Source organism: Syngnathus acus, chromosome 17 (assembly GCF_901709675.1).
Source record: "Syngnathus acus chromosome 17, fSynAcu1.2, whole genome shotgun sequence".
NCBI classification, from domain to species: Eukaryota; Metazoa; Chordata; class Actinopteri; order Syngnathiformes; family Syngnathidae; genus Syngnathus; species Syngnathus acus.
In genome coordinates this window covers 10,150,856-10,164,875 of record NC_051102.1, presented here as the reverse complement: position 1 = coordinate 10,164,875, position 14,020 = coordinate 10,150,856, and the positions used below count along the sequence as shown (strand labels likewise).

General features: G+C 42.1%; 1 protein-coding gene across 9 annotated transcripts in view; it reads left to right on the top strand.

Annotated features, from left to right (window-relative positions):
• Nucleotides 1-13,649, top strand: part of LOC119137159 (RNA-binding Raly-like protein) — a 32,886-nt gene extending 19,237 nt beyond the window's left edge. For 5 of the 9 annotated variants that reach the window (XM_037276249.1, XM_037276241.1, XM_037276248.1 and 2 more), the window contains 8 exons: nt 3,532-3,809; nt 10,467-10,542; nt 10,884-10,931; nt 11,823-12,025; nt 12,199-12,300; nt 12,394-12,545; nt 12,852-12,889; nt 13,063-13,649. In XM_037276249.1, the coding sequence (XP_037132144.1) occupies nt 3,554-3,809; nt 10,467-10,542; nt 10,884-10,931; nt 11,823-12,025; nt 12,199-12,300; nt 12,394-12,545; nt 12,852-12,884 (870 nt within the window). In that variant the 5' untranslated portion in view covers nt 3,532-3,553 and the 3' untranslated portion in view covers nt 12,885-12,889; nt 13,063-13,649. The remainder of the gene's footprint in view (nt 1-3,531; nt 3,810-10,466; nt 10,543-10,883; nt 10,932-11,822; nt 12,026-12,198; nt 12,301-12,393; nt 12,546-12,851; nt 12,890-13,062) is intronic. The other 4 variants (XM_037276247.1, XM_037276243.1, XM_037276246.1 and 1 more) reach the window with 1 other exon arrangement.
• The last annotated feature ends 371 nt before the right edge of the window (nt 13,650-14,020 follow it).

Here is a 14,020-nt window from a genome sequence, read left to right as displayed (position 1 = left end):
GCATAAAAATAGAGTGAGAGGACTTGCACCGTGCCGTAGCTTTTAAATTAAGACAGTAAAAAAATGTAATTAGATTTGAGTCCACACTTAGTCCCTAATGCGTTTGGCTGTCATTCAAAGTAATTAAAAAAAAAGAAAAAAAGAAGAGATGATTTATCGCCACATATCCGCAGTCTGCGGCGCTTTGATTCTTTACACTTGTCTGTCACTGTGGTTTGACGATAGCCCAAGTGACATGTTTAATGTGTCACGGCAGACAGCTCATAAAGACGTCGGCAAATTAAAGCCAACCTTATTTCACACTAATGATGACAGCGCAGGTGAGACTCTTTGCTTTGGTGCGTCATTAAACACGCCATATGGAGCAAGATGACCCTAAAATGACAATTGTGTGCTCGGCAAGAGAGACTCGTCGTCTTTGTCGTTGCCACATCGTCGGTAGTCGGTGTTTTAAGTTGCAAAGGTGACGGAATAAAAACCCTTGGCTGAAGAGCCGCCGTGCCACTAAACTCTAAACTTGGCCGCCTGACTCTCCTCCTCTCCTCTCCTCTCCCTAGCGCCTTTGCTGGCTGGGTTGTTTTCCTCCACACTTTGGCAGCGTTTTCTTCTTTCTTCTCAAACAGGCTTTGAGGATCTCTGCGACTTCATGAATATGGCAAAAGGATTTGCTTTTGATGTGTTTTTCCTTATTTTCTTTCAATGAGCTTGAAGAAGTAAAAAGTGGCATTATTTGAAGGCGCGATAACGAGGGCTGGGAAAATGAGGGAGGCTTTAAATGCACATAGAAACGTCTTTAAAAAAAAATGGTGCCTTTTATTGAAAGGTATTTAATTTCACTTGACTTTTTTACTATTTTGACTTCATCTAAACATTTTTCTGTAAAAAAAAAAAACCTTTGCGCAATATTAAAATTTTATGAACATAAAATCACGTTTCTTTTGTAAATTTGCCTCTTTTAATGATTTGAACTTGTTTCAAGTCAAAACAGTTGCTTTTTCCACTTTAAAATCACAACTCTTTTTTTTTGCACAGTAGAATATTAATGTCACTTGAAAGTTTTGACTAACAGATTGTCATATTTCGACTTGTAACATTTCTCGTAAAACAAGGACATCTTCAATGTGAGAATCATTATGCTGTTCTCAATTTCCTATATTGGATCACATCAAATAGTGTTCCAAATGAGGTGGCTGGTTTAATGTCGCTGGAATAAAATTCATATATTTTTAAGCTGGTAAAAAAACGCTGACAAGAGGTTTTGACGGGTTGAAAAACTCGTCTCCTAAATGCCACACGGGACAAAGATCACATCTTTTGAATCCTTGCCGTTGGCCTGGTGGGGAAACTGAGTGGAAGTTAAGAAGGAGAAATCGTATTCAAAAGAGACAATTCTGACCCGGACGGAGAGCTTTATGTTTGTCGGCTGATTCTTATTTGGCATCCGCTTGAATATTATGCCAGAGTAGCAGGTAGATTTCAGAGCAAGCATAGCCTGTTGGAACAGATGGAATTTGCAATGAATAAAGCAGCACTTGTAGGATGATTAAAGAGAAAATAACACTCAACGCTGCCTCGGGCTCTTTACGCTGCGCCTGCTGCTCTCCGTGGTGGTGGCGAGCAGGATGGAGATAGAAGGTTTTGGGTGGGGGTGAGAAGATTGGAACGCTTCGGGGAAATCAACGAGAGTCAGAACACAGCCGCGGGAAGGGCGCGTACACCGACAGGAAGTGAACATGGAAGAAAATAGGCAGTTTCCCCCTCGACCCTTTGCACGCTTGTCTATGGAATCTTCCAGGGAAGGAAGAACAGAAGAAAGGATAGCAAAAAGAATTAAGGGAACGAGGAAGCAGAATAGAAGGAAGGAGGGAAGGAAGGAAGGAGGGAAGGAAGGAAGGAAGGAAGGAAGGAAGGAAGGAAGGAAGGAAGGAAGGAAGGAAGGAAGGAAGGAAGGAAGGAAGGAAGGAAGGAAGGAAGGAAGGAAGGAAGGAAGGAAGGAAGGAAGGAAGATGGACGAATAGATGGGATGGTGTGCTTAGATTGTTTTAATGAGCTGAACTTGCCAAGTTTGTTCTAAAAAAGAAATAGAAAAACAAATCTACTCAATAAGAAATGAAGTATACAGAAGCGTTACTAATTCTAATTAGCGTACATGCGACATAGTTGAGTGTACATGTACATTTTTTCACACTTCTTTTTTTTTTTGTCCGTCTGCTAATTAACGAGCAGAGGCCTTCTCGGTAACCCCTTTGTGCTCAGCATGGGCTTCAATTCAGCGGCTTCTGGCTTTGTCCAATTAAGTCTGCTTAAATGTGCTCATGCTTGCATAATCAACCGTCTAATGACCTCGGCGCTCGCAACTACGGGCTTTGTTGGACTTTTTGCTCTCGCAAACTTTTTAGGTTAATCAACTGCACAAAACTGCAGTTGTCCTCCATTTTGTGTGTGTGTGTGTTTAATGTAAGAATGTGTTATTCTGAAGGGAAATCTACTGTAGAGAATATTGCCAGGTTAAAGTAGAATTTGAACATTCAGCATGTGCCACTGGGAAATATATTTTTCTTACCTCTAGGTAACATTCCACTCCACTCACTACTGGTCTTAGGTTTTAATCCAGAGTCCTGTCCGGGTTTGATGGGAAATACAAAACTGTCTTCGCGCTCATATGCTCGTCACCATGAATATTAATGATCCTTGAATGTGGGTCTAAACTCTGAGAGACCTCCCTAACTTCTTCTTCCCTCTTGTTGCAATCAGATCTGCTGATCCCCTCGGCGCCATGCGGCATGACGGGGAACAAACGCGTGGTGCCGTAGGGAGGCTGTAAACACGCCACCAAGCACTGCTAACACGTCGAAAGCATTACCCGCCGCGGGGCTCACTCGGTGCCGGTGATTTGTCTGACTGACGTGCACCTCCAGGAAAACTTGTCATCATACATCTTTTTTTTTTTTTACTGAGCTAGTTCACACCTCATGCAGGAAGCGTAACTATATAGGGCATGACAAGATCAAGTGTGAAAATGTGCTATTTTCAAACGTGAGGCTTAGCTCTTATGAATGTTCCCAAATTCATGTTTACAGATTGCTTTTTTGAACTCACCTATCCGATTCACTGACAGTCACCTCTTCATTGTTTTGTGCGCTTTGCGAAACACCTCGCAACGCCCTCTCTTTCATAAAAGTTGTGCTTTGCCGTCATCTTGTGACATTGACAGGAAATTGCAGAGTTTATTTGAGATACAAGCTGTCGATCGGACGATTCTTTGGGTTTGTCTTGCGCACAATTGCGATAGGAGCGCTCGCTATGTTCTGGCAGATGACTGGACTCACTTCATAAGAATACCGATTAGTTGATTTCTTGTGCTTGTTAAAAAATTCATGGGATGAGGAGCTTCAAAAAAATAATCACACATTAAAAATAATCACAATATTGAAGGGCGAAAAAAAGGGTCATTTGAGTATTTTGGAAAATAGTTCACGCCTGATTTGTACACAATCTGAGCAATAACATCGCCCCCTTGTGTTTGCCCAGCAGGCACTGCGGCAGGTCTAGGATGACCGGCAAGAGCCAGACCAGCAACGTGACCAACAAGAATGACCCGCGCTCGCTCAACTCCCGCGTCTTCATCGGCAACCTCAACACGGCGGTGGTGAGCAAGGCTGACATCGAGGCCATCTTCGCCAAGTACGGCAAGATCGTGGGATGCTCCGTGCACAAGGGCTACGCCTTTGTCCAGTACGTCAGCGAGAGGAACGCCCGGGCAGCTGTGGCGGGCGAGAACAACAGGGTCATTGCGGGACAGTCGCTAGGTAACGTTGATCTCGTCTTACATTATTCATGAAATGCGCACAACTCATTCACTCATGACAATTATAGAAATCCGAGAAGATCCATTTTAACTGGGCTGAAAGAAAGAAATTCATCTGCCTCATTTGGATTAGAGATTACTCTAACATAATCATTTTTAGATCCTGAAAAGAGCCACGTTAGTCTTTTTAAAAAAAAAAAAAAAAAAAAAAAAAAACATTGCTGCCACAAATACCTCCTCTAAGGCAATCCCTAATCATATCCGTTTGACTGTGGTCATCGAAAATCATGACATGCAGGCCAATGCTGTTTCACTCCAGTCCAGTAGGTGGCGGGAATGTGCATTATACAGTTCGTGTCTACTGAAAACAATCCCTTAATCTGCACCTTCATCCAGATTGCATATTTCAGGATTTGTACTATTAATTAATTTTTTGACACATTGTTTGCAGTGTTGATGTGACCTTGAACGCCCCGCTACTAGTTGTAAAATGTAGACCTGTAGATGAAAGCAAACGTCAGGACGGGCCGGTGCCCCGTCAGTGCTTCCAGCAACCCCCCACTTAAATCCTCTCGATATTACTTATTGATTTGTTCAGCGGCTCGTCCATAGTCCTCGCTCGTGCTCTCGTTGAATATAAATGGACTTCTGGCTGCAGTGAGTGGTGTTCACTTAATTGGACTGAGGTGGAGAGCGTGTGTGTGTGTGTGTGTGTGTGGATGTTGTGTCTGTCATGTCCATTTGGGACCAATCGCATCGACAACCTCGGTGAAAGCATCCTTTCCATCCACGGCGTAAAACCGATGTTTAAGTCAAGTGTAAAATGAAGAGAAGTGTATTAAAAAAAAAAGGGGTTCAGCAACATCTCTTGGTCCGGTTTGAAGCTGCCGTTTGAGCAGGGGTGTGCAGACTTTTTGTATCCACGGCACTTAGCTGGTCCAAAATTGGTGGTGCCATCACACCGCTGAGGTGCCCTTGAACACTCATGTGTGTAAAAATTGAATTCTCCCCTCAGAAGAGCTGGCGGCCGCTTCTTCTTTTTCTTCCACTCTGCAAGGTTAGGAGCGGTGTGCTGTTAAAGCAACTGAGCATATGATTTTTTAATTAAGCTCTTAGGCTCCACTGTCACACAATTACTCAGCTCACTGTCTTTTTTACCCTCGTCTGTATGAAAGATCATTATTAACTTGTCGCGGTAAAGTAAAGTAAGAAGATAATAAAAAAAGAAAAAAGTCAAATATGCAGCACTTTGTCAAGAGTGAAATGAAGGACGAAAGACGTGCTAAGATACATTGTGGAATTCACAGTTGCATTTTTGGGGGCTGTCCATATCAAACAAAAAAAGGCCTCATCCAAAGTGGTAAAACTCCAAATTAAGGGTTAAAAAAAAACATCATAAAAAAAAAATCACAATTCCTTCCTTCCTTCCATCCTGCTTCCTCGTCCTTTCTTCTGTTCTTCCTTCCCTCCTTTCTACGTATTCAACTCTTCCTTCTAAGGTTAAATTAAGTTTTTAAAAAAATGTAAGCCTCCTTTCTTCCCAGCCTGGATCTACTGTAGTTTTAAGAATTCTTAGGAAGTGCGAGGGTTCCTTTGCAAGTGTGACTGGGTCGCCCCTCTCAAGATGAACGAACGCCTTATCTTTAAAACATGAAGTTCACTTTTGGCCGCATTGGAGGGGTTGGCGAGGTCATATCCAAATGACGCTGTTGTGTATATTTTGTGTTCGCTTATGACTGGCTAATGTGCAATCAGCAAGGTGGAGACTGCTGACTCATGCATTTATGGAGGCTTGATTATGTTTTAAAATAATGTCTGCTCAGATATGATGACGTGAGTAGATGGAAGCTTTCTTGTGCTGTGTAATAGTCCCGCAGTGCCTCCATGTGGCGGAATCACTCTACTGCAGTTGACAATTAATAAATTAATTTTTTTTTTATTAGCTGTTAAGCATTCATGGATTTTCTACTTTTGCGAACACTAGATGGTGCTAGTATTAAGCATAACACTTCAGAGCTATGATTGCAAATTCCAGTTCCAAGGTGGCTTCATTTGCGCCCCGAAGGCAGCAACAGCTGTCAAACTGTTTCAGTCCGAAATGATGAGCACGATGAAGGGTGAAGCAAAAATGAGCAACGTTACTTTTAGATGATGAAAGCACACATTTTCTTTGAGGGAGGTTGAGTTTCTTGTTCTGACTTCAAGCGCAGCAACGAGACAGATCTGTAAATTTTGTGGGAAATGTTCAAACTGACTTTTTTATCTGGAAGTTAATAATTCATTAATTCATCACATTATATGTACTCGGTAGTATTTTTGGGATGCTTTTTGTGTGTTTTTTTATTTTTTTTTTTTATTTACTTTAATGTTGTAATGTGCTTGTTGGTTACTGCGCAAGATGAGCCAGCATATGTTTGCCTGGCCATAACCTTAACCATATACCTAAACAAGCTATTGATAACCTAAAGAACACAGACTTTTGAACTTTAGTGACTCCCTCGGGATTGCCTGACATCTGCATCAAAACCAAACAGGCATGAATCTTACTTAGATCAGGCTACAAAATCAATAAAAATGAAAAATACCCTCACTCTTTCACCCCCCGTGATGTTTTGACAAATGGTACGGTCTGCTCGGCTGGGTCTGGAAGCACACGCACACACATGCTGTCTGTTTTTGGGGAGAGGGAGAAGGAGGAAGAAGAGGTAACGTCAAGCATCTTTTCTCTCTGCTCCAAACATGTACAAAGGCAGGCGCCGCTGCATTCAGAAATGTGAGTATATTTACTCTACAGAAGGAGCTTTTTTTTTTTAGAATCCATTTTGCATGAAAATGTGTTTGCAGTCCTCTCAAAAGTTGATTTAATCTTATAGTTTATTTCTAAGGGTTACTACGTACATGTCTTTTGCATGGACTGTAAATTGGACGCACTATAATAGATTCATGAGCTTTTATGATGCCTTTAAATTCTCAATAAATGATTATACTCCACGAAGGACATCCATGGGATATAGTCCGCAAAAACATTCAATTATACAGTTTTTATTTGGCTTGGATCAAAAATCTTTGAGTTTAAGCTATCATGATCATATGTATCTATGTATGTGTATATGTGTATATATGTCCACCCTGTTTATTTATTTCTTTTTTTATTTCATTTTGATAATTATTTTTTGATTTTAGTTTGTACCCCACTGGAACAAAACATTCTTTCATGACAGAAAAAAACTCGTTAAAAAGAGAAAGGACGAATCAGTTCCAGTCATACCATGGCCATCACACAACCTTCATTCTTATTCATCAGACAACTTTAAGCAAACTAAGTAAACAATTATAATAGAACTAAAATCACCCCCCCCCCTTATTAATATTTTTTATATTTTTGTCTTTCTGACTTGATCGCAGGGTCTACTAGAATATTAAGCACGCATAAGTGATTACTAATAAGTGGAAAAATGATGTGCGTACCGAGTGCTGTGTACTCTCCGTTTGATTGCTCTGTGAGGAGTGGGCTTGCATAAGCCCATTCTCAGGTGGTATGTGCAACAACTGCAATTATGAATATGTAATATTGTCTGTCTCGACAGGCTAGAGAGGAGCATTTGCCATTCATGGTGGGAACAAAAAAACACTGACTCACTAACACTAGTCGCAAATTAGCTAAATTGCTTTTAACTTTTGGATGGATAATCAATTCAGTTGAAAAGTATGCCTTTTAAATAGCACAAACACTCTAAACCCGAAATATGACGAAACGTCAGCATGTTTTGGTGTCAGCGTAGTTCACTGGAAGTCGCTTCAACAAGTGTTAATGTTAGCTGCTCGAAATAGCTGCAAACTAGCTGTTTTGATCAAATTTGATCAAAATAGCCTTCAAACAAATTCTTAAAAGTCCTAAATTGCACTTTCTTGAAGCTTGACTCATAAACAAGACTCTTGTATCGGAGAGTCATAAACCGAGAGACTGTTTTGCCTCTTTTGCTTGATTGAAAGGCCATAGAAGTTGTCATGAAAATGTTGCCTCGTCAGCTTTTACCTAAATGTAGTGTGGCACTGCGCTCATGATGTATTAATCCCTTCAAATTCCCCTACTTGGGCCCATCTCGTAAAAAAGAATCACATTAGGAGCTCCGGTAAAATTTACGGGCTGCCAAAGTGGCCATTTTCTTCACGGGGGCTCCAGAGCAAAGTACAGAGAATTGATTAGGAAAGGACAAGGTGTTGATTAATCCACACGTCCATTCCCAACATGGGGAAGATCACTCCAGACAAGGTGTTCTTTGTGTTCATTGTCGCCCTGGATTTGATGAGAGTGGCTGTTATGCGTCTTTCACGGTGATTGATGTTTCGGTACACGCATGACACGTGGTCACTCCACAGTGTTGTATGAGCCTCATTTGTTAGTTAGTTGGGGTTAGAATTAGGACAAAAGGGTTGAGCCCTCCTCACTGAATCGGGGAAGAAATTCTCCTCCCTGGATCAGAAGGCTTAGGGGTCAACCAATAATGTTTGTTGGTCCCGTTTGGAATGTATTCTCAATCCCGTAGCCAGAATCACTCCGCTTTGTCATTCCGTCCTTCCAAGATGAAAACACACTCTCGGGCGCAATAAAAAAAGCGCAAACGTTGTCGTCGCATGTGCCCTTGAGACAAGATTGGGGATTATTGAAGTCTGGCCTGTCAGATTTACAGGGCGCAGAGAACACGGCGTAGATTGAAATCTCGGGAGCGCTGTGGTGATGCTTCTTACAAACGAATTTGTATTGGCACCGGCGCTCTGCATGATCGCTTCATCAAATGCGCCGCGCTCACCTGCTCCCATGAACGCCCGTCACAGCAGACGCTGACTTTGTTCTGACTTTGCCTGCCAAAAGATTATCTTTGGGGATTAACGTCATGTAGCCGCTCTCTCTCTCTCTCTCGCTCCCATGTGGTGTCGTACGTCACTGCCCTGTCAAGTACAATCACTCATCCAAAGCAGTCTTTTACAAGAGTTCCACCAGAAATATATACAAACACATATGGTGGTACCTTGAGGTAGCAGTGACCCGATTTAAGAGGCTTTTGACCTACAAGCCATTGGTCAATTTGTCCTGAGCTGGCTTGTTGCGCAACGCCGGACGGTTGGTAAGCTAAACCTTTGTTATGAGCGACTTGTAGAATAACGTGCTGCGGAGGACGATTTGTATCATGCGTCTAGTACAGTGTGTCTGTTCTTGTTCTGTGCTGTGCGTGTGTTGAATATGAGGAAACTTTATTTTATGCCCCCTGTCAAAGCTGGACTTTTGGGACTGCTATTGCTTGGCAACGCCAACCCTCCCCCAACTTTTAACAGATGCTCACGGCAACAAGTACACACTTTTGCGCCATTTTTACCCACCTAATGAATGTAATTATTCAGGAGGGCCGTCGCGAGGCGCTTCCTTTCAGAATTTTTTTTTTTACGACCTGAGCGGTGAAGGGGTCCACGGAGAGCGCCGGCCGTTTGTTACGGGAGCCATCCCTCATGTCTTCCTGCGGCCTAATTACAAGGATGCAGCTGTCCCTGTGCACCTGAGCGCCACTGATGCTCCTCTCCTCCGCATCCTCCTACCCTCCTTTTCCTTCTACTGCTTTCGGCCATTAGGGAGATGTGAGAAAGAGTCCTCGATAAAAAGAATGGTGACTATACAGCAAGTTGTTGAAAATGAGAGATGACTCTTGGTCCATTTGTTCCAAGGCAGACTTTTGAGAATTTGGAACATAAGAGGTCCAACGTCAAAGCCAAGTGTCAGTCAATTTAAAAAAAAAAAAAAGTGGGGTGGCACCCGCAACTTGTGCATGTTCCAGTTATTGCGGTGGAAGCAGTCTTCTGGCTAAATAACTTCCTCCCGCCGAGCCTGTCAATATTTTATCGACACAACTTTTTCGCAGGTGTCGGCGGCGGTGACTCATGCGTCAGACGCACTTCTTGGCTTGTCACGTCAGGCCGTCTGCCATTTGTTTGCGCTGTCATGTGCGACCTTGAGCAGTGCGCACTTCAGGCTGATTGAGCAGAAGGCAGGACGTTTTTTGGAAGGAGCTGTCGATCATAACAATACGACAGGCCTTGTGTGCGGATTCATCTGCTAATGCATCGCTGGGACTCATTTGTAGGCATGAAACGAGTTACCGGTAAACTGTGACGAAATTTCTCGTGGTTCGCTTTTCTGTCGCAAATTAGAATTGTCATCAATATCGTTTGAGAGTTGTCATCGTCTTTTCGCCTTCTCCCATTTTGTACGTGCTGTAAAGGCCAAGAAACGCATTAAGAAAGAAGCTATAGAAGAAAAAGAAGTGAACACTAGAGGACACAGTGGCTATAAAATATTAACACACTCCTGTTCAAATGCCAAGTTTTACTGAAATTTGAAAAGTAATCATTTCAAAAACTTTTACCCATTAGTGTGACCTAAAATAAAATCTTTTCAAGAGGGGCAGTAGAAATGATATGTTTGCACAAGTGTGCACACCCTTTTAATAATGGAAATCAAACATGTACAATTTGGAGACACCTGCCACAATTTGCATCTGATTTAGCAAATATACTTTTCAGTTGCTCTAATAGGCTTTCACTGATGTTTGGTTTTGCTTCCTAGCAGAAGCGTGAAGGTTTTGTGCTCTGTGCTTTGTCTTTCCAGATATCAACATGGCAGGAGAGCCCAAACCATACCGGCCAAAGCTGGCCACCAAGAGGCCGCTGTCCACCCTCTACAGGTTGGATTTCACACCATATGAAGTCACAAAAAGAAGTGACTTTGATGTAATGGACACTGGACAAGCCCCTCCCCCAATTAGTCAATTAAATTGAGGTCTCACTGTATTTTTTTTGCCCTTAATAAAAACGCATTTACCGAGCCCATTTCTGCAGTTACGATTACGGGGCATTTTTTTTTTTTTTGCTTACTCCAGGCTGCTTATCTTGGCCACCAGCGAGCAGGCTTGTCCAAACATTTGCTATAATTAAATGCCATGTCAATCAAAAGGGGTTCTGATCATCTCCTTTATTACTCAGTCCATTTTGGATGTCTAATTTCACCTTTGACTTGTTTTTGCAGTGGCTACGAGTTTGACTACGACTACTACAGAGATGATTTTTACAGCCGGTAGGTTGTTTATGATAAAAACGTCAGTGGTGCCTTGAGATAAGGCTTGCTCACTAATCAAAACACTCATTTTGCAAATTCTCTTTTCCCATTGGAATGAATGGAAATTCACCTGTCAATTCCATCCTCCCCCCGAAAATTCAACAAAAATCCACTGGGACGCAGCTTCAGCTTGAAGAATTATTTCTCTGCAACTTCTCACGTGAAAATATGTTTCTCCTTTCCCCAAAAAGGCCAGCCATCAGACTTTTGGCTTTCCACCACAGCACTAATAAATATTTTACAAGGCCTTTGGAGGACTTCATGAATCAAGGTTCCCCACCACTGCGCTCATATTTTCTTTATTTGTCATCTCATTTTTCTGGTAGCGGTTGAGTTTCCTCATTAGAATTAGCATCCCAGGCAACGCGAATATATTATCATGTAGGCATAATGAACGTCATATCGGGAGCGTTCTATTTCTTCCACTCCGGGCTTCCTAATGACGCTTTTAGCCGAACGCCGACTGTCAGATTGTCTCCCGGCTGCTCGATTTATCATCTTTTTTGACATTTTTATTGCTTTGTTTACTTCCTGTGCTTTGAATTATTTCTGAGTGTTCATATGCTTACTTGATGTCATTGATTGGGCCCTGTTTTCTTGCCCAGTGCAAGTCTAGTGCAAAAGGCAGTCTAATGGTGCGCATGAGTGGAGTTTTCTTTCTTTTGGTGTTTTCGTAGACCGGCTCATGTAGAAGCGGGCGAGTGCGCCGTTGTGGGAGTGAACGCAGACGACTTGTTTGTCATCCAATGCAATTTTATTCCTGTTTGTGCCTTGTGTTGTTTGTTAGTGATGAAATGTGTTTTTGCTGATCGTTTAAATTCCGTTTCATGGTGTCTATTGTGTCCTCAGATTGTTTGAGTACCACGGTCGCGTGGTGCCACCCGCCCGGGCCGTCATTCCGGTGAAACGCTCACGGCTCGTCGTGCCGTCTGTCCCGCGCAGGATCAAGTCCTCTTTTTCCGTCCGAACCTGCTCTTCATCGTCCTCTTCGTCCTCCTCCTCTTCCCCAAGGCTTGTCAACATCCCGTCGTCTTCTGTCATGGGACCCAAACGTATGTTGTCTTTTCAACTTTCTTCTCGTATTGAACATTAACATATTTTTGATGATTTCCTCAAATCATTTCATCGTATTTTCATCATTGGTGGATGGGTGTGGAACGCTCGCTATAACACCGGTTGACTGTATTGTAATCCTCCGATTTTGATGGCATGTGCCACCGCGCAGTGAAGACAGAGCATCTGCTGAGCATCAAAAAGGAACTGTCGCAGATCAAGACCAAGATCGATTCCCTGCTGGGAAGGCTTGACAAATTTGAGAGGCAGCATGGTAAGATAGAAAACAAGAAAACCGACCGTAAAATATATGCTGGCCAACTTTGTACTTATTACATCGGGGCTCTGGGGCTCTCTCCTTCACTAGAGATGCAGAGAAAACACGAGGAGGCGTGCGAGTGTCACCACAGCAACCAGGCCGACCACTCTGGTGGAGATGAATTGGGTGCGGAGGCCGAGGCTGGGGAGATGACAGACGGCGGCGACGATTACTTTGAGGACGAGGGCGCCGGTGACATGGTGAGATGTCAGAATAATCACATCCCATGTACACAAACTGTAACCATAATATTTTTGACTGACAGTCTCATTTCAATTTCCCATAGGGAATAATATAAAATCATCCTAAAACCTTGATCAACGAGACAGCAATGAAGATTGAAGTCACGTTTCAACATTACTTACTGTCAACTGTCGTAAAGAAAAGTCTTTTGCTAGTAACGGTTTCTCATTCCGGCGTCAAATCCCTGGCTAATAGAAACTTAGTAGGCTACTTGTCAAGGAATTATTATTGTTATCATCATCCTTGTGTTTTTGTAATTGCAGAGAGAGAACCACATATCGGATATCGACAACTGAGCAAGGTCAGTGGGATTGAAAGGATGACAATTACTGAAGCATTCACGTGAGCTTGTAAAGGTTGCAAGAAATTCGCCTTTTATTTGGGGTCTTTCTTTATTCAACAGCATGGTGCCAAGCATTTGCTTTAAGAAGAAGACTTGATTGTGATATTTCTGTTTTGGCATTTGTTTTCCAGTGAAGCAAAGGGAAACCTGCAGTGCACAAAGATTGCAGAAGTTAACCAGCAAAGCCTCCGTCAGCCAGAAGAACTGTTTGAAATGGAAGATCAACAACGGAGGGAACGACTTGTTTGTTCCGTGTATGCCTCATCAGATTAAAAAAAGAAAAAACAAATATTGACAGTCCCGATGTGTTGTCATCCAAACTGGTTTTGAGTGGCAAGATCAAACGAAAAGAGCAATCGGCAAATGCTAACTTGTAAGTACAATATGCTTTGTGCTCAGCCTCTATGGTCTGTATTGTCTATAATTCTGTTGTACAGCAAATGTATGTTGAAAATATGAATGTAAGAGGAACCACTTAATGTGCTTTGCTTTACTTGTACAGTTGTTTTGTTTTTGTCTTTCGGTCACAGTACCCATCTTACAGTGTCCTTGTTACATTCTGTCAAAGAAGAGATGAATATTTTTTACAATCAGCATGTAGTAACAAATAGAAAGGGATTGTCACGGATCATTTGTATTCATTGCTTTGGTTGTACAGCTATGAATAATAAGATGGGTTTTTGGAATAAAACACTTCCTCCCATAAAAGTTTCATTTATTATGTTGAGTTAATGCTTTTTTTATTTTTAAGGGAAGAGTCCTTTTTGTGCAAAAAAGGAGACCGAACAAGATGTTTAATGCAAGCAACACAATTTTAAAAATGGAGTTGAGATGTTTACTCGTTGCAAATTAATGTTTCAGGTATTTATTAGCGGTATGACATTTTTATAGATTTTTTTTGGGGCGTTTCTTTACTCACATTTAGACAGTGTCAGGAGGATAAAAGGTGTGTTGTGAGCGGAGGCCTTTATTTGGTGCAGAAATTACGTGCATCGATTAGCGATAAAAGCTTCTTGACTGCAGCAAGAGCAAGGCATTCATTTGAGTTTCTTGTTTTTAATGCCAATGAAGATGTCTTTGCTTGCTGTA